The 19,479-nt window shown below is 45.6% G+C and overlaps 1 protein-coding gene across 1 annotated transcript in view; it reads right to left on the minus strand.

Moving 5' to 3' along the window:
* Nucleotides 1-269: 269 nt before the first annotated feature.
* The window catches only part of IL17RE (interleukin 17 receptor E), a 69,838-nt gene continuing 50,628 nt past the window's right edge, over nt 270-19,479 (minus strand). The window contains exons 6-16 of the mRNA XM_083155918.1: nt 19,227-19,363; nt 17,834-17,896; nt 15,810-15,876; nt 15,453-15,619; nt 14,624-14,671; nt 12,679-12,724; nt 11,112-11,260; nt 9,737-9,793; nt 8,072-8,126; nt 6,874-6,981; nt 270-4,450 (exon numbers count right to left, since the gene is read on the minus strand). Of these exons, the coding sequence (XP_083012044.1) occupies nt 3,816-4,450; nt 6,874-6,981; nt 8,072-8,126; nt 9,737-9,793; nt 11,112-11,260; nt 12,679-12,724; nt 14,624-14,671; nt 15,453-15,619; nt 15,810-15,876; nt 17,834-17,896; nt 19,227-19,363 (1,532 nt within the window). The 3' untranslated portion in view covers nt 270-3,815. The remainder of the gene's footprint in view (nt 4,451-6,873; nt 6,982-8,071; nt 8,127-9,736; nt 9,794-11,111; nt 11,261-12,678; nt 12,725-14,623; nt 14,672-15,452; nt 15,620-15,809; nt 15,877-17,833; nt 17,897-19,226; nt 19,364-19,479) is intronic.

Below are 19,479 nucleotides of genomic sequence, written 5' to 3' on the forward strand. Positions count from 1 at the left end.
AAACTGGTTTTGCTGTGTAAATGATTGCCGCTTTTAGAAAACCTGGAGATTTCTTACCAATATCTCTCACTTTCTGAATCTCTCATCCTATTAAATTTCACCCATAATCTCTCATCCTATTAAATTTCACCCTGTTAGTGAAATTTAATAGGATGAGAGATTCAGAAAGTGAGAGATTTGGTGAGAAATCTCCAGTTTTTTTAAAGTAGCAACCATTTACACTGCAAAACCCGTTTGATTTTGCAGTGTAAATGATTGCCATTTAAAAAAAAACTGGAGATTTCTCACCAAATCTCTCACTTTCTGAATCTCTCATTCTATTAAATCTCACCCACTGTATGTACATTTATGTGATGTTCAGATATCGGTCACAATTGACATGCTTCGATAAATTTACTTTGTCAAACCTCCGGCGTCTTCAGCTGGATTTAAAAGGGCGATCATATTGGATACAAAATGCGCTTTTTCTTGCGGTGGCCTGTGAAAAGCTTGTCCGATACATCTAGCCACTGTTATTGCTGGAGGCTTTTGTTCTGAAGCGTTTTTCAGATGCTTTTTGATAATCGTGCTTGCGCTTGTAACACCACGTTGTGTTATGGGGCCTACGTACGTAACAATTAAGGGGTATTTTCTAAGCGATCTCACTAGATTACTTTGAAAATGCCCCTGCATCGCTCCGTGTGTGGGGGCATAGCGATAGCGATGTCCGGCCCCTCGCTTCTCTATAGCCCAGGCGATTAATATCCAGCATGCTGGTTAAACTAGTTCATTGTCGGGGTCGCTGGGGTCAGGGCCAGTGTTTTTACGAAGGACACTGTCCCTGACAGATCGCTCAGCGGCTCATCGTTGTGCAGTGCTGTGAGCTCAGCGATCTGTGCAATCTAGCATCGCTCAGAACGCTCATCGCTACGTGTGTAAGCCCCATAAGTTATGCTACGTGCTCTCTCTACTGTCAATTTAGTTTAAATTAAAAAGGACATTGAGAACTGTAATTAGTAAACCAGGTAATTGTCGTGGCAATAATATGCAGGACAAAACAGAAAAGCCATCAATTTACAAGAAACAGCTCGATTCCAGCGAGATAATTACTACAGTGGCAATTAGATTAAAGTCTAAATTTGGTTGACTTTAAACTAATCACGGCTTTAAATTCGGTGACTATCTCGCTGGAATCGGGCTGATTCCTGCCAATCACTGGCTTTTACATTTGTTTCTCTTGCCTGTCTTTTATTAATAAGATTATATAGATGATTGTCATTTAAAATATATATATATATTTTGATAGGATATATTCGTTATAATCATCTTGGAATTACTCACAGTGGGTGGTTTATTATAGCTGCCACTGATACATCGGACCCCATTAAGGTAAACAACTGCCTGATAATCGCATCAGAAAGGGAGAGATTTCAGGGGAGTTCTTTGTTGTTTATTTTGTTAAAGCGGCAATCATTTAAATGATTGCCGCTTTAAAAAAAAAAAAAAACATCAAAAACCCCAGAGAACTCTCACAAAATCTCTCACCTTCTGATTCTCACACCCTATTACATTCCCCAATGTGTGTGAGATGGTTGCATGTTCTAGATATGGTGACACATGTGGATATATATACATGCATAGATATATACATGCGTAGATATGAACCATAGAATATGCACCATACTGCTGCCCCATCCACCTTTGGAACATAGAACTAGTGCTCCCCAGGATATAGATTATCACACCTTCCCCCACTAGGGACATAAGTTACTGACATGGATGGACTGGCATTGGTTACTGCTGTTTTCTCCTCCATGTTTCTCACCCGATTCCAAATGAAGAGGCAGCCTTGTTTTGAATCCAATATGGCTGATAAAGAGGCTTCCAGTCAGCCATCTTGGATTTAAAAAGAGGCTGCCACTTCCTGGCTGAGGTATGAGGAAGACATGTTTTAGGTAGTATTTGGTCAGATTTCTTGATTATAAGGTCCCCATCTGTGCTGTGGTCCATATAATGTACCATATAACTGGCCATATATCGTGCTGTACACTTTTATGTGCATAAAAATAATCTCAAAATCATCAATATATAAATTTAATCACATTTGATACAAATCCAGTGATTGCTTCCTATAGGTATAAAAAATAAAATAGTTTGTTCATATTTACACTTTCAGAGTCCCCAGAAGGAATCAAATCTCTGTACGCAACGGGAATTGCTGACAGGGGAACGGCACAAGTTAGTCATTTTCAGCTATTTATCATAACTCTGTGCTTTCCTTCATATGCACCTAGACTGGCATGGATTAACTAAAAGTGGTTAAGCTGTGCCAGCCAGTTATGTTGCCATGGGCGGAGAAGATCTCTAAGATCCATTGACCTGTTAACTGCACCCTCAGTCTGAGTTCCCCCGCCCCTCCCTACTCCAATCAGCTGGTCGTATCATGCGTGGAACGGTAGGCACCACCTGACATATGCGCACCATCCTGGGGTATAGTGTTGCTAGGATGTCTGCGAGCAAGAGAGGCAGATAGAAGGCTCAGCTTCTCCAATGGAAAGAAGCAGAGGACCATGGGAAAAAGTTTGGTGTAAGATGGGAGGCTCATAAGGAATTGCTTTTAAGGGACAGGGGTTGGAGTATACAGAAATTTAGTGGTGTGTGGTGGTGCTCATTTGCTAATTGTTGGAACATATTTTTTTAAGGGGGGGCAATATAAGTTAATGAGGTAGGGTTGGTGCCTATTATTTCTGGTGGAGAAGATGGGATTTTTGTATTGATTTCTGGGTGCTCCTGGGGCAATTCATTATGTGGGGCTGGATTTGAGGAGGAGGAGGAGTGCAACACTACTGTCAGGGAAGTTTGGTTGGAAATAGGTTTTTAAGTTAACTTTGAGGACTACTTATTTAATGCCAGGAGTGTTTTGGGGGGTCTGTTTACTAATTGTGAACCCTAGGGCTCGTTGCAGGTAAGGAGAACTATTTTTTAAACCTCGTTGATATTTATTGAACCTTTGGGCTTGCTGAGGGCAGGAATATTCACTCATTGTTAGGGTGTTTATGTTTCGTGCATTTATACTAACAGGGTCCCAATATTCCGGGACGCCGGCAATTACCAACTGAACAGGAGACAAGAGGAACCTCAGGCAGAGAAGCTACAAAAGCAGGTAGGAAAGAATGAAATATTCTGCTAAATTTCCAGATTCTGGCGGTGCAGTCCCTACATTTTGGGTGGCTGACCTTAGTCAGGACTTTGATACAAATGCAAGGACATTGAGAAGTTGTGTCCTGCTTCACATCACTTCTCTGATGAAGGGGGGAACCTACGCATCCAATATTTGTGGCACTTTGATTGTTCATTCTATGATGTAGACCTTCAATCTTGTTAATACTATCTCCTCAAATACAAAATATTGCAATAATCTTCAGTTACATCAGAATTATTCAATGACCCCTTGAGAGTCTCCTAAAAATATCTTGTTTTTTACTAATGGATGGCAATCCTAATGTTGTGGTCTCCTGTCCTCTGGGTGAGGTTCTCCTGAGGACACTCAAGAGCACACACATTTGTCATAACTAGTGGCGGATCCAGAGGGGGGCTGAAGCACAGTTTATAATTCAAATAGGGGAGACACACCAAATGTCACCAACTGCCATTCCAAACTGACTCACTGGCAGTGGGAGTGGCTCCCCTATTTGAATTTTAAACTGTGCTGCAGACCCACCTCTGGAGCCACGATTGGTCATAACCTTTGCAGATAGGAAATAACATAATTAGTATCTGCCCTGTCTTTAGACTAGGACAACTTGCCAGCCACCGGGTCTCCTCCGCTTCCACCGCTAGGTGACCTCTTCAAGAAGCTTCTGCTTGCAAAGCTCTATGTTTTTCTTTAGGCCCTGGCTTTTTTCCGAGCTTATAAGCCTTTTTATGAGGTATTTGGCAACTGCCTTTATCAGGCAAGAAGGGGATAGGCAAGTAGTGTCCTGCAGTTTGCTGACCAGCCTGTAGAGGTCCTTAAATAGGCGATATCTGGAGATCTTCCTGAGGCTTTTGGGGATATCCTTCTTCTCACAAAGACCGTCAAAGTAGACCATTATATATTGCTGCAAATTTTTGTTTTCCTTGACAACTTCAAAGTCCTTCTGCAGGCAGGACATGGCCGCGCCAAACAGGTTATTGGAGTCTCTCCAGCACACACTATTCAGTTTGCGGCTTCTCCACTGTTCATACATTGTCTTGCTCCGCTTGCTCCACACGATCATCACTTTCCCTTTTCTTTGAGTCACCAGCTCCCTCTTTTGGTAAAACCATGGCAACATCCCTATCTGGCTGATGGAATTCATGTCCCACAGGTCCAAGATGACCTCGCAACCCAGGATGCTTTGCAGCAGGTCGGCAAAGACACAGATGAGATTCCTGTACTCGGCAGAATCTGGGGAATACACCAGCAGAATGGTCCTCCTCCAAAGGGGAGCTAGGAAGAGAAAAAACACATATACACATGTTGTTATTATACAGTATAAAATGTGATTGCTAGGAGGGTAATTTCTATAGAAGCCAAACAAGCAGCCATCTTCATCCATGTTACTACTCTACCAGGATACCGACGCTCTAATAGAGTAACAATGTATATTAAATTACTCGTATGTCTGGAACCTGACCGCAGAGGAAGGGTTGGAGCCTACTGGGTTTTCCCCCGTACCCCAGTAAACCAGTCTAATCCTTGGCTGACTACATTATCCATCTTGGTAAATATTTAATCTGGTTTTTATAATTCAAAAGTCATCGTCAGTTGGGGCGCAAATACTGGGCAACACCCGATCAAAGGGTCCCATATAGAACTGTGTATGGCTGATATACGCATCTTGCACACACCAGATAACTCTCCAAGGGGAAAATGCACAAAACCTTATAAAAAAGGAAAAGTAATGAAGTTTCCCATTGCAATTTGCTTTCAGTTAACAATAATCAACTAAATTATATAATTGGTAGCTGAGAAGCTGATTGGTTACTATGGTTACATCTGTCCCGGTACATGGTTGAATAGGTCTCTGTCCAACCCTTAGTGCATATATCTTATTAAATGAACATCTATTCTCCCCCCCCACACACACACACACACACCTAAACAATTGTATTCACAGGATTCAACCATTGTAATTATTATATTTTTTTCAATACTAAACCTGTTTTTTGATTTGCATATTAATGAAAAGGGACAAGGACGTCAAGTCTGTATTCATTGTTGGTACACACAAATCAACACAAACAAATGCCATTAGTGTAATGTGCACTATAGGACCAGGGTCATCTTAACATACTGAGCAGCTATCCAGAGACCCCAAAATTCTGAGGGAGAGAGGGAGATTGCTGCTATGTCAGGGAGTCTCCTGCAGAATGCAGGAGGGGAGGTAACTATGATGTAACAGTGTAATGTGGGCTAGGTGACATGAGGGAGATTGCTAGACTAATGAGGGAGAGAGGGAGATTGCTGCTATGTCAGGAAGTCTCCTGCAGAATACAGGAGGGGAGGTAACTATGATGTAACAGTGGGGGTTATTCTAGTTCATTCTTTCTGACAAAATCCTTCTTAGATGGACAAAACCATGTGCACTGCAGGGGGGCAGATGTAACTTGTGCAGAGAGAATTAGATTTGGGTGGGGTTTTTCTTCAAAGTGAGATCTATATTGCAGTGTAAAATAAAGCAGTCAGTATTTTCCCTGCACAGAAACAAAATAACTCACCCAAATCTAATTCTCTCTGCACATGTTACATCTGCCCCCCTGCAGTGCACATGGTTTTGTCCATCTAAGAAGGATTTTGTCAGAAAGAATGAACTAGAATAAACCCCAGTGTAATGTGGGCTAGGTGACATGAGGGAGATTGCTGGACTAATGAGGGAGAGAGGGAGATTGCTGCTATGTCAGGGAGTCACCTGCAGAATGCAGGAGGGGAGGTAACTATGATGTAACAGTGTAATGTGGGCTAGGTGACATGAGGGAGATTGCTGGACTAATGAGGGAGAGAAGGAGATTGCTGCTATGTCAGGGAGTCTCCTGAAGAATGCAGGAGGGAAGGCAATTATGGAAGCTAATAACAGATATCAGCTGGAATTGTGGGAGTTACCAGTGAAAAATATCTAACCGGGGAGCATTATTGGATCAGAATGCGTTTCCAAGTGGCCCCCGGACCCCGCTGTCTCTACCATCTGCCTCCGGTTCCCATAACATATTACAGTCCAGCTAATTAAATGCTGAGCTGCCAGTGTTATATTTTAAAATAAGCAATTAAGAACTTCAATAATAAACTGTAGGCAGTGTCCTATTACCATGTAGGCAGAGTAGGCACCGGCCTATGGGCCCCACACTTTTAGGGGCCCCGCAACAGCAGATCAAAATAATATACATTTTTATCTTGAAAGAAAATCCCAATCAAGCTTTCTTAAATTGTTGACAAAAGATAGAAAATATAATCAACTCCAAAAAAACTAAATATGTTAATTTATTTAATAGCATTAATAATTAAGTCAAAGTTTGTTTTGTGTAATAAAATTGGTTTATTACAATTGTTGGCAGGTAAAATTAAAAATTTATTAGGAGAGAATTTGCGACGGGGTCCCCAAGGGTTCAATTGCCTAGCTGCCTAGGGGCCACCACAAGGTTTGATCCGGTACTGACTGGGGCATCTGTAAAATATAGTTAATAATTGTCTGCAAACACTAAAATGTCCTAGAACACATTGCCCAAGGGCTCTACAGCAATAAACATAACTCATAAATACAGATTGTACTATAAACAGCCTGCAAGGTGAGGCGAAGTGGTGAGGCGATGCGCTGGATTGTTCCTCTACTAATAGTGGCAATGAAAGGTCACATGATGGGCGGGGCCTTCTCTCACCTGTGAATATCTTCCATATCCGCTGATAGCTCAGGAACAGGAGTAAGACCAACGTGATGGACACCAGCGCAGCAGCGAGAGCAATGAGGCCCAGATGTTTGTGGGAAACTATAAAAGCAGAGAACAAATAGGAAAACAGATTTTTAAAAAAAAAAGGAAAACTCCTGAAAAACGCTGTATATATTTTCTAATCATTTGTGAGAACCAATTCCTTATCCATTTCAAAAATGGCCTCCAACTTTGCTGAGGTAGGGACCAGTGGCGACTCTTACCTTACGGCAGCAGGGGGTTGCTGCAGGCTGCGATGCCGGCACTCGCCCCGACCGCCGCTCCTCCTGGTCCCGGCCACAGGCGCAGCGCTCCCGGCGCTTGTACACTGATGAATGGGCACTGTGACTGGACCAACATCTGTACTGCGCATGCGGCCAGCTTCTATGGGCTGCTTCGGCAACAGCCCATAGAAGGGAAATCACGGTCCCTGCGCCTGTAAAATACAGATGACAGGCATTGGGACCGGCTCGTGCGCAGACCCCCGATCTTATGGGCTGCTGCTCGACAGTGGCGTCCCGGAGAGAGGGAACACCTCCCAATGGGACTGCCTTGGTGACTGGCAGGTCAGACTTCCAATAGGAAGTCACTGCCAGTCTCAGTGAAGCCAGTGCAGTCTCACAGGCCACATCTGGCTTCACTACAGTGGCGGATTTTACATGAGGGGGCTGCAGCCCATAGGTAAAAACCGCCACTGGTAGGAACTACTCCTAGGCATGAGCCAGCCTTGCCTGACTAATGGGTCAGCTGATACCAACACTCCAATGACCAGGCCAAGGAGGATAAGCGGGCTTGGGGCCTTATTCAGCCCTGTTCGCTAGGCTGAGTATAAGCACAGTCTAGCGAACAGGAAAATGCCGCCCGGATGCATGGCCGCCACCCCCCCCCCCCCCCCCGGCACCGAAATCCCCACAGTAGCATGCAAGGGGGTGTGTATGCCAACACATCGCCCTCGCATATGGCCGAACGGGAGAGAAATCGTTCGCTGACCATCGAATTATTGTGATACAATAATACCGTAGAAACACAAAAAGAACAATATTATGTGCAGCAGTTTTTTGCAATTTAAAAAAAAAATACAATATAAATCCAAAACTGACAGACGTTTCAGGTAAGTGCAATGGGTGACAGAAGCAGAAGTTGTACTTACAGTCAAAGGAGCAGATGAGATATTTATGGGCGAAACGGACGTCAGAACGCCACACCTGCAAGTATAGATAGGTGATCCATAAAACAACATAAAGTTACAGCTTACACAATAAAACAAAAGCACGTCATTAAAGAGAATTGTCATGGAAACCCATCCTTCCATTTGCATGAGATGCAGATACCCCGCACAGCTGGGCCCTAAAGATGCTTTAACCTCTGGAAGCCCTGTACTGCCGGTCCTGCATCTGTCTGGGAACTGGTGGAATGTCAAATACTGTACATATGCCCTGATTCTGATAAGCGAACTCACCTGTACGGTCGCACGCGGAGTTTGATGTTGAAGCTCTGTGAATGCGTATATTCACATATTCACATATGCAGGGCTTCTATGCTGGTGCCTTTGGAGACTTGTATAGTCTCCGAGGCACTTGCAAAGGGGGGGGGGGGAATGCTGGATGCACCCAGGAAAATGCTGGGCATCCCCATGCGGGGTCAACAGACGTCAGCTGCCCGCCCAATTCACGGAGAAGGACGCCGCAGATCTGTCGGCAGAGACTGATTTGCGAGCACTGCAAAAATCATTCGATGGATGATTTCAGGCCCACGCGCGAGCCGGCGAATGGATGTTGAAGCAAATCCCCCATTCGCAGTGCGCCGGGGATCTTTGCTGGGTGGACGGCTGCGATACAAGACTTGCAAAGCAGTGAAATACAATCCCCTCTCCCACATCACCAGATCTCATCCACCAATCATAAGTGTACTTAGAAAGCCAAAAAAGGTCTAAACTGCTACAATCTCTAGAGATGCTCAAACGATTCAAACCGGTTGATATTTTTTGGCCGCGTCAACTTGGGTTTGACTTTTACTGAATTCAAATGGAAGTTTGCAGCTCAAAGATAGAACAAAAGATGATTAAAAAAACTAAAGTTTTAGCTTTTTGAGCTTATAATAACTAAAGGCAACCATACACCAGTCCGATTTGGCCTGTTTACATCGGAGCGGCCCAAAAAATCAGGTGAAAAGTGGCTAAATCGCAGGAGTTTGATGTCTGATCAGATCCGATGCGTGTTCCCGTGCACATCGGGTCTTAGCGGAAGGTTGGACCTGCAGCACAAAAGATAAATCAGCATTTGACCCAATCAGCGGCTCATTACTGGTGCTTTATGGCACCTGCGATGTTCGCATCCGATTCCTTTGAACTCCCCCGGCAGCTCCCATGCATAAAATGGCGCATCTAATGCTAAATCGGATGTAAGAGTTCAAAGGAAATCAGGTCCGACTTGGCCTTCAGACAAGTCAGACTAGTTAGTGTATGGGGGCCTTTACATTTGATAGATAATATTTCTTATTTTGTTTTTGTTTTATTGAGACAGTTAACATTATTGTATTTGAGTTTAATTTTGTTGCATACATGTAGAAATATTAGCATACTATATAATGGATTGGACCTATTTAAGCTTGAATATGGTTTAATCATCTTTTACTCAAATGTAACCTTATTTATATGTCTTCAAACTTCAGAATCAGTCCAAAAAAGTAGTCTTTAGAATTGGTGTGAACACAAATGAAGTCTTAAACAAGGTGACATTGGTCTGAGTATGGTATTGGTATGATGTTTGGTATGATGTTTTTCTCATGTACAATGAAGCATTAAGAAAAGTCCTACCTTGATACAGCTGCCTATGTCAGGTTTAGGGAGAGACCATTGCACCTCTTTACCCGCCTGTAAGATAAAATATGACATCATTATATACCATAATCCATCAATACACTTTCCTTCTATGCGTTACCCAGGGATATACAATATTACTATGATACATATATTGGCTGCTTTTTATGAAGGCAAAATCTCTTTCATAACCTCTGTAATGGTACATGATGGCCACTGGGGCTGGGGGACATGAAGGCCACTGGGGCTGGGGGACATGAAGGCCACTGGGGCTGGGGGACATGAAGGCCACTGGTGCTTGGGAACATGATGACCATTGCAGCTGGGGAACGTGATGCAATTTGGGGCTAGGAAAACATGATGGCCATTGAGGCTGGGGAACATGATGGCAATTGGAGCTGGGGAAGTTGATGCCCATTGGGGCTGGGGAACATGATGGCAATTGGAGCTGGGGAAGTTGATGCCCACTGAGGCATAAAATATCAGAACATACTAAAATATCAGAACATACTATACAGCAAGGGATTAGCTACTATAAACATAGGTTGAACTAGATGGACGCAAGTCTTTATTCAGCCTCACCTACTATGTAACTATGTAACTATGATGGCCATTTGGGCTGGGGAACTTGATGCCCATTGGGGCTGGGGAACGTGATGGCAATTGGAGCTGGGGAAGTTGATGCCTATTGAGGCTGGGGAACATGATGGCCACTGGGGCTGGGGGACATGATGGCCATTGGGGCTGGGGAACTTGATGCCCATTGGGGCGGGGGAACATGATGGCAATTGGAGCTGGGGAAGTTGATGCCCATTGAGGCTGGGGAACATGATGGCAATTGGAGCTGGGGAACATGATGGCCATTGAGGCTGGGGAACATGATGGCCATTGAGGCTGGGGAACATGATGGCCATTGGGGCTGGGGAACATGATGCCCATTGGGACTGGGGGATATGATGGCCATTAAGGCTGAATAAAATGGAGATCATAGTGGCTGTATAACATAACAGGCATTGGCGCTAATAGGCATGGCTGTCTCACAAAATGGCTATTGGGCACAGGGATCAAGATGGTCATTGGTGCTGGGGAACATAAAGACCACTGCGGCTGGAGAACATGGTGGTCATTCTAGCTGGAGATTATGAGTGCCATGCAGCGATAATACATGAAGGCTATTGGTGCTAAGGAACATGATGGTAATTGATACTGAGAAACATGATGGCCATAGTGGGTGGGGGACTTGAGGGCCATTGCAGCTATAATACATGACAACCACTGGGGCTAAATAACACGAAGCTCAGAGGGCTGTGTAACTTGCCAGCCTGTGTATGTATTCATCATTTTACCATTTAAATATGATATTATCGCTTACCGTTGACACGTTATAGATGACCGACTGAGGATGGCAGTGCCCAGTGCTTTGGTTCCGGTGGCAAATCACAGAACTGAAAGAGGCTGTAACGTCTGAGGACAGGGTGAGCCGTACATCGAAGAGCTGCATCTTCATATCGATGTTCCAGTCTGATGAGAAACAACAGGAAAAATACATCATTTGAATTTATTGTATTTTCGGTACTTGTGTAGAATCACGGCTCCCACGATGGGCATCGTATACGGAAAAATCTCATCGCATCGCATGAGATCTGATGCGATGCGATGTCATTTTTCACTGAAATTATGGACATGACTTGAAATCATGTAAAATGCACCCCAAATGTCATTTTTCACACTGTACCACCCCCACTATCAACGCCAACCCGAAGCGTGGCGAGCGCAGCGGTACGCATCCTACGACCTTTTCATTACCCCCACTATCCACGTTGGCTTGGAGCTGAGAATAGAAAGTGTGGCGAGCGCAGCGGGCCCGAAGCATGGCGAGCGGAGCGAGCCCCGCGAAGGGACGCGGATACCTGTGAAGCCCGTGAGGGGACACGGATACCTGTGAAGCCCGCGAGGGGACACGGATACCTGTGAAGCCCGCGAGGGGACATGGATACCTGTGAAGGTATCCGCGTCCCCTCGCGGGGCTCGCTGCGCTCGCCACACTTTCTATTCTCAACTCCACGCCGACGTGGATAGTGGGGGTATGAAAAGGTCGTAGGACGCGTACCGCTGCGCTCGCCACGCTTCGGGTTGGCGTTGATAGTGGGGGTGGTACAGTGTGAAAAATGACATTTGGGGTGCATTTTACATGATTTCAACTCATGTCCATAATTTCTGTGAAAAATGACATCGCATCGCATCAGATCGCATGCGATCTCATGCAATCGCATGCGATTTTTAACAAAAATGCATAAAAACTCGGTAAAATTGCATCGCATCGCATGCCATCGCATGCCACTACATATGGCATGCGATGGCATGCGATGGGAGCCGTGATTGTACACAAGTACCGTATTTTCTTTTTAGATCAGCACAAAACAAGCAGATAAATGCCACAATCCTCCTTATATGGCCACATACCTCCAGAAACATTCCAACTACGTGACTTTATATACAACGCCTGGCACGAGGGCAGAGGCAGCGCTGGCACTAGGGAAACCTTTTATTACCGACAAACGTTTATGACTGAGGATTTTACGATAAGTAAACAGCTATAAACACATGAAAATCAGTCTATTACGTCAAGATCTATATATATATATATATATATATATATATATACACACATATATATATATATAACTAATTGAAAATGTCTGTGTGCAAGTCCGAGTTCTAGCGACAGAATACATATGGTGCTGTAATGTGCTATAGGGCCTTCTGATGACTGTTATTGACGGACAATGATTATTCTCGGGCGTTCCTGAGAGGTGTCTTGCCACCCATTTTTACTGGGGCCCGGCGGCTCTGTCGACACCCACACACCACGCTGTCATGATGTATATACACACACCATACATTCCAGACATCATACACGTGTTCCATGACCATCTTACCTCTTCCACTGGGGCATTTGATCAGGGTGTGGTTCAATAATGTGAACTGTGGACACAAACCAAAAACAAATGATTAACAATATACATTTCCGTAGGGCCGGTATAATGTTTCACAGCACCCGAGGTAAAACTTTAACCTGCTGCCCCTTACCCCCACCCAACCCCATACTATTACCAATACCCACAGTCCAGTCCTTCAAGTCCCTCGGTGGCGCCCCCTAGGATCCCAACGCCCTAGGCAGCTACCTAACGGTAGAGATGGCCCTGCATTTCCCTCATTTATTTGCAACATTCCTAGACAGTTTACATAAACCAAGATATGATAACAATGTGCATTGTCCCATGCTGGCCAGATTGCGGGGCCAAGACACATTAACGAAATCATAACATCACATTTGCGCATTGTAATTGGAAAGTGCGTGGTAAAATGCGTTTGTTAAAAAAACAACCTGGAATTCCAGACATGCTAGATGCGTCCCAAGATGTGTCCGGATCTGTAACAGTGACCTATGCCTCAGATTTATACCAGGAGAGAACAGTAGGGATCGTTTAACCCCAGGAAATGCTAATTGACATTAGGTCGACTTGTCCTTAGGACAAGTCGGACCCAATTCTCCTGTGAGCCGCACGGCAGCTCCCCGGGAGGCTCACATACAATTTGGCACTTGATGAGCCAATTCACATGTGATAAATCGCTTGCGATTCTTAAAATACCTGTCAAATGACTGACTGTTCTCTGAGGTCGGACGTGATCTTATGTGCTGACCGCCCGACCTCCCTGATCCGATCCGATGCGCACGGGACCGGGATGCGGTCATTTGGTCTACAGCATTAGGTCGACATGGGAAAAGGTCGACATGGGTCTAGGTCGACATAGGAAAAGGTTGACATGGTTCTAGGTCGACAGGTCATTAGTTCGACATGTCGTTAGTTCGACAGGTTATTAGTTCAACAGTGTCTAGGTCGACAGTGAAAAGGTCGACATGGGGTTTTTCATTGTTTTTTGAGCCGACATGTGCCGACAGGCGGTATTTCATGCCCTACCATCCACTAGGGCGTGGTGGGAGAATAAAATAGTGTGCCGAGCACAGCGAGCGATGCGAGGGGATGCGGTGCACTTTAAACTGTGTCCATGTCGACTATGTTAACATTCTAGTAAAAGAAACAGTGAAAAACCGCATGTCGACCTTTTCACTGTCGACCTAGACATTGTCGAACTAATGCCCTGTCGAACTAACGACCTGTCGAACTAATGATCTTTCTACCTAGGCCCATGTCTACAGTTTCCCATGTCAACCTAATGGTGTCGACCTAATGAATGTCGACCATCATGCTGTAGACCAAGTGATCCCAACCCGATTGGCCGCAGGGTCAGCACAATGGCTGGCCTGCCGATGTGTCCTCATAATCTGTACCCCGCACAGTAACATAGAAAATCGATTTTTTTTCAATTGTGAAAATCTGGAAATGTAATATTGAAAATGATTAAGGGCGGGATTCACTAATAACCCCCGCTGCACATCGCCGGCATTCGCATTGTTAATAATCGCATATGCACTAACATATGCGATTATTAACTCAAAGGCGATGGCCGGCGATGTGCTGTGGGTCCTCCCTCCCTCCCTGCCGGAACCCTTACCCAGCTTTATATGCTCCGTTTCCTCCTCCCTGCACTCGGAAGAGGTGCAGGCAGGAGGAGGTCACTGGTCCGGGCAGCACAGCAGGAGGCTGCCCGAACACAGGTGAGGGGGGTGCGACGCGGATCGGCGCGGGGCGGTGGGGGACGCGAAGGGAAGCCCATAGGCTTCCATGGGGTTACGCCATCTAGAACTGGCGTAACCGCCACAGCGAAGCCCCGGCGGTGGGGCTTTGCTGCATATGGAAATGCGGTAAAAACCAGCATTTTTAGTTTGGTGAATCTCGCCCAATGTAAGTGTGACTTTACCTTAAAACACAGGTTAGGATCTCTGTCCACACTGGCGAGGTAATATCCCTGGAAGACAGAGGCAAGAAAGTAAATCAGTAATCGCTTCAATACACAACATAGTCTTCTAGAATTGGTCCATGTTTCGGGTCTCCCCCTCCCTCATTACCACACCACCAGTGCACAGACACGCCAGTGGCCAGTGGCTGCTTTCCTGTGCGTGGCTGATAATGCTCCCGTCTCAGGGCCAGATGTACTTAGCCATGAAATTGATAAAATGAAGAGTGACAAGCCACCAACCAGACAGCTCCTACCTGGCATTTTTCAAACACAGCCTGTGGCATGGCAGTTTGGAGCTGATTGGCTGATAGTTTATCACTCTCCATTTTATCACTTTTTTTCGGGGACATGCGATGCTATGCGATGACCATAGAAAAAATGACATTAAAAAAATCGCATCGCATCGCATGCCGCTATAATGACCCATGCGATGCGATGCGATTTCCCTACGGTGCCGCACGTAGGAAATCTGGGCACCGTGCTAGGAAACAAGTACCCCATATAGTTAGTCCTGACTATTGTAAAGACATTGGAACGGTAGTCATTATCCACTGATATATATCAGCATTACAGCCTCGGAACCATGTACAGAACTAGAAGATTCCTTTTGTTAGCCATCTTTAAATGTCTGCGAGCGGTGAGTTAGGAGGTGATTCAGACATGCTCCCTAGGCACCGCCCAGCCAGATGCACGCATGCAAACAATGTGGAGTCAGAGAACGTCAAGCCAGTGTCAGAACATCAGGAAAACTACACAGTGGCGGGGGGAAACCTCTCCCCCATCTAATTACCATGTCATTTTCAACCTTGGCATCGGGAACCGTGATACAATTTCCACCTTCTTTATCACAAAAGGAGACCTCCGGCACCGTCCCACAACGATTGATAAATGTGACCATCATTGTGTTCATGTAATGCTGTATCTCTTTTACCGAGACTATCAGCAGCTCCGCAGCATCTGTTGGTGACATCAGAAACGTATTGCTTTCAGATTAGCGCCAGGTAGAATACTTGCTGCTATTTGAAGGGGTGGGTTGCACATTCTAGGGGGTATTAAAGACCCCTCTAATGCTGTGAATGGTATATTAGGGGTTACTGACTTTTCAGTTACATAAATAAAATCATGGCACGTAGAATGTATTTCTTACAGGGCTCCGGGTTGTCTTGAAAGGGACATATTTTCTTCCGCCTGCTGTCGCTGCACGTATTAAACACCTGCATGGGGAAGGATACAGTCAGGGCTCAGATCTCAGCATAGAAGGGTCACATGATAGGAATCCTATACATAACATGGTGGTGACTGCTTTATACCCCGTGCTTCCGCCCGGTTACTACCATTTCTTATCGCAATGTACCGCATATACCTGCATGGTTAAAGTGGAAGGTGATGACGCAGGAGACAAACAGTTTAGAACTGTCAGATTACAGGCTGGGTTTAAAAAAAAATGACAGAAGCTGATTGGCTGGTGCGTTATCACCGGCCACTTTATCACTTCACCAGGATTAATACATCTGCCCCATTATTTCATATATAGGCCCCTTAGTAATAAAAAAAAAAAAACCTGCTTTTGTGTTAATACAAAGTTGTGAATTTACAAGTTTTACAAGATGCAATTGTGTTACTCTGATTTCTTTAATTAGTCTCACTTTGGCCACTATTCAGATCTGATCGCTGTACAAATTTGTTTGGAAAATGGGCAAAACCATGTGCACTGCAGGGGGGCAGATGTAACATGTGCAGAGAGAGTAAAGGCCCCCATACACTAGGGCGACTTGTCCTTAGGACAAGTCGCCCCCGACTTCCCCCTGAGCTTCCCCGGCTGCTCCCCGGGGGAGCTTGATTAGATTGGCACTTGATGTGCCGTTTTTTACATGTGATAAATCGTCTCGATTTATCACATGTAAAAAACCCGGGGAGCAGGGGGGGGGGGGGGCTACAGAGCAGGGCTGCTGGTGGGAGCAGGGGGGGGGGCTGGGGACGCTGCTGGGGACACAGGCGGCATAGAGCCGGGCAGAGGGAGCCGGGAGCTGTCAGTGGCAGTGCTAGAAAAAAAAGCCTATACAATGAATGGGCAGCCTGTGATTGGCTGAGCGCTCTCTCAGCCAATTGCTGACTGGCTCAGAGAGCGCTCAGCCAATCACAGGCCGCCCATTCATTGTATGGGCTTTTTTTTTTTATTCAGTACTGACAGCTCCCGGCTCCCCCTGCCCGGCTCTATGCCGCCTGTGTCCCCCGCAGCGTCCCCAGCCCCCCCTGCTCCCTCCACCGCCGCGTCGCCCCACTAGGTCCCAAGTCGGGTGGTCGGACGTGCAGCAGGTCCGACCACCCGACGCAGATCCGATGCGCACGGGACCGCGCATCGGATCTGAGGGGACATCAAAACTAGCCGATTTTGGTCCGAAATCTGACCAAAATTGGCTAGTGTATGGGGGCCTTTAGACTTGTGTGAGTTATTTTGTTTCTGTGCAGGGTAAATACTGGCTGCATTATTTTTACATTGCAATTTAGATTTCAGTTTAAACAAAAACTCAAAATCTAACGTGCGCACGTTACATCTGCCCCACCTGCAGTGCACATGGTTTTGCCCATTTTCCCAACAACTTTGTACTGCGATCTAATCTGAATAAGGGCCTTAGTGTGAGATGTATCAGGAATTGGAGAGAGATAATGGCCCTTATTCTGGTTCACTCTGGTTCACTCACAAAGCAAATTCCTTCTCAAAAGGACAAAACCATGTGCACTGCAGGTGGGGCAGATGTAACTTGTGCAGAGAGAATTAGATTTGGGTGGGGTTTTACTTCAAAGTGAGATCTATATTGCAGTGTAAAAATAAAGAAGTGAGTATTTTCCCTGCACAGAAAAAAAATAACTCACCCAAATCTAATTCTCTCTGCATAAGTTACATCTGCCCCCCCCCCTGCAGTGCAGCATTGTTTTGTCCATTTGAGAAGGAATTTTCCTTTGCGAATGAACCAGAATATAGGCCAATGTTCATAAGCTGATGAAAACAACCAATCAGCTTCTAACTGTCATTTCAAAGACTGTACTAAATAAAGGCAGTGATAATGTGATTGGATGTTTTGTCAACCTCTCCACTTCATCCCCCCCAGGCTGTTTCCATGGTTTCATGCTGCGTAATGGAGATATGGCCTATACCATAATAATTCTCACCTCAATACATAGACAAGGCAGTAGGTGTTGGTATGGGAGAGATGCATTCTGGGAAGCTCTGATCTGAAAAACATTGAGTACTATAGTTATGATATGACGCACAGTAAACGGATAGAAACAGACAGCTTCGCTCATGGACCAATCACGCAGGACACAGATTACCGCACAAGGGGTAAGTTTACTACGATGGGAGTTCTATAATAGATGGGGTGTTGCCCAGAGCAACCAACCAGATTCTATCTATTATCTTCTAGGAGATGCTAAATAAATACTAGGTACATTCTAATTGGTTGCTATGGGCAACATCTATATTCAATAGAATATGAAATTTACCCGAGAGAGTCATATGCAGGGTGAACAAGATAAGACGTCAGCCATTGGACAGATTGCGAATGTAGGGTGTGGATTGGGCCTACTTGCCTGCATTATAAATGGTCCAATCCATGGCCAAAACTATTATATTACCTAACTTATATAATGCTGTTTTGGGCATGGATATTCACCATTATTAGGGACAGATCTACTAAGCCTTGGAGAGAAGTGGAGAAAAATAAACTATCAACCAATCAGCTCCTGTCATTTCTCAAACACAGCCTGTAACATTGCAGCGAGGAGCTGATTGGCTGGAAGGCGGATTGGCCAATGACCTCACAGGGAAGTTTCTCGGTAGTCCGACGTACCAGTGAGGCCACTTATCAGCCAGTCGCTTCATTTTATGATCTGGCCCTGCCCAAAGTAGTGGCCCCGCCCCCTTCTGTCTCATATACAGCATTTGCCAGTTCACAGAGCAGAGTATCTGACGCTGCAAAAACTCATCTAAGGTGGGCGCCCATCTATGTCCATTGCAACATCTGTTAATGGGACAGGAGTGGGTGCTACTTGGGGGTGAAAAAAATGTCGCGGCTGTTTCTGGGCTGTACAGGGGAAGGAGTGGGGCCAACTTTAGTTCCTAATCGGTTCCTGATCCAATGCTCGGTACATTTCACCCTTAATGCATTCAAAGTAGCTTGAGGGCGGGATATACTAAGCAATTGCGGTACATCCAGATCCCATTGTACTAACATATACGATTAGTATCGCAAAGGACAGCTCTTGCTGTCCTGCCAATCACAGTGGTTGGGCCTGACACATTACTGTCCCCTCCTTTATAAAGGTGCTTTGTTCTATACAATGATTGGCGAAGTCTCCCTGTGGTACCTGGCCACACCCCTTAGACATAGGACTCTACCACTGCATTCCATGCCGGCGTCTCCACCTCTCCAGCCCATGTGGAAGATGGTGGCTCCTAATTCTGCTCAGGCTGTGATAGTAAGGGGGTGATTTGGGAAGTGACGGGGCTTCTATCCATGTGATGTCTGGGCAGAAGTAGAATCACCCTCCCATGCTCCCTTACCAGCTGCTTAGGGCTGTCGGGCAGGTCATCACAGATGTTGGCTTCATGGCATAGTCGGGTGTAGACATCTGGGCCCGGTGGTACTGACACCTCGAATCTCTTCTCCTCCGCCAGGTGCTGATACTGGAACTGTGGCTCTGGTAGGGGGAAATGGGATCATTAGCCTTATGCAGGGCTGCCACTAGGAAATTTGGAGCCCGTGACTGACTACAGTCTGGGCCCCTCCGTTCTCCCCTCCCTTACTAAAATGAGC

Source organism: Crinia signifera, chromosome 8 (genome assembly GCF_055691185.1).
Source record: "Crinia signifera chromosome 8, ASM5569118v1, whole genome shotgun sequence".
Lineage (NCBI taxonomy): Eukaryota > Metazoa > Chordata > Amphibia > Anura > Myobatrachidae > Crinia > Crinia signifera.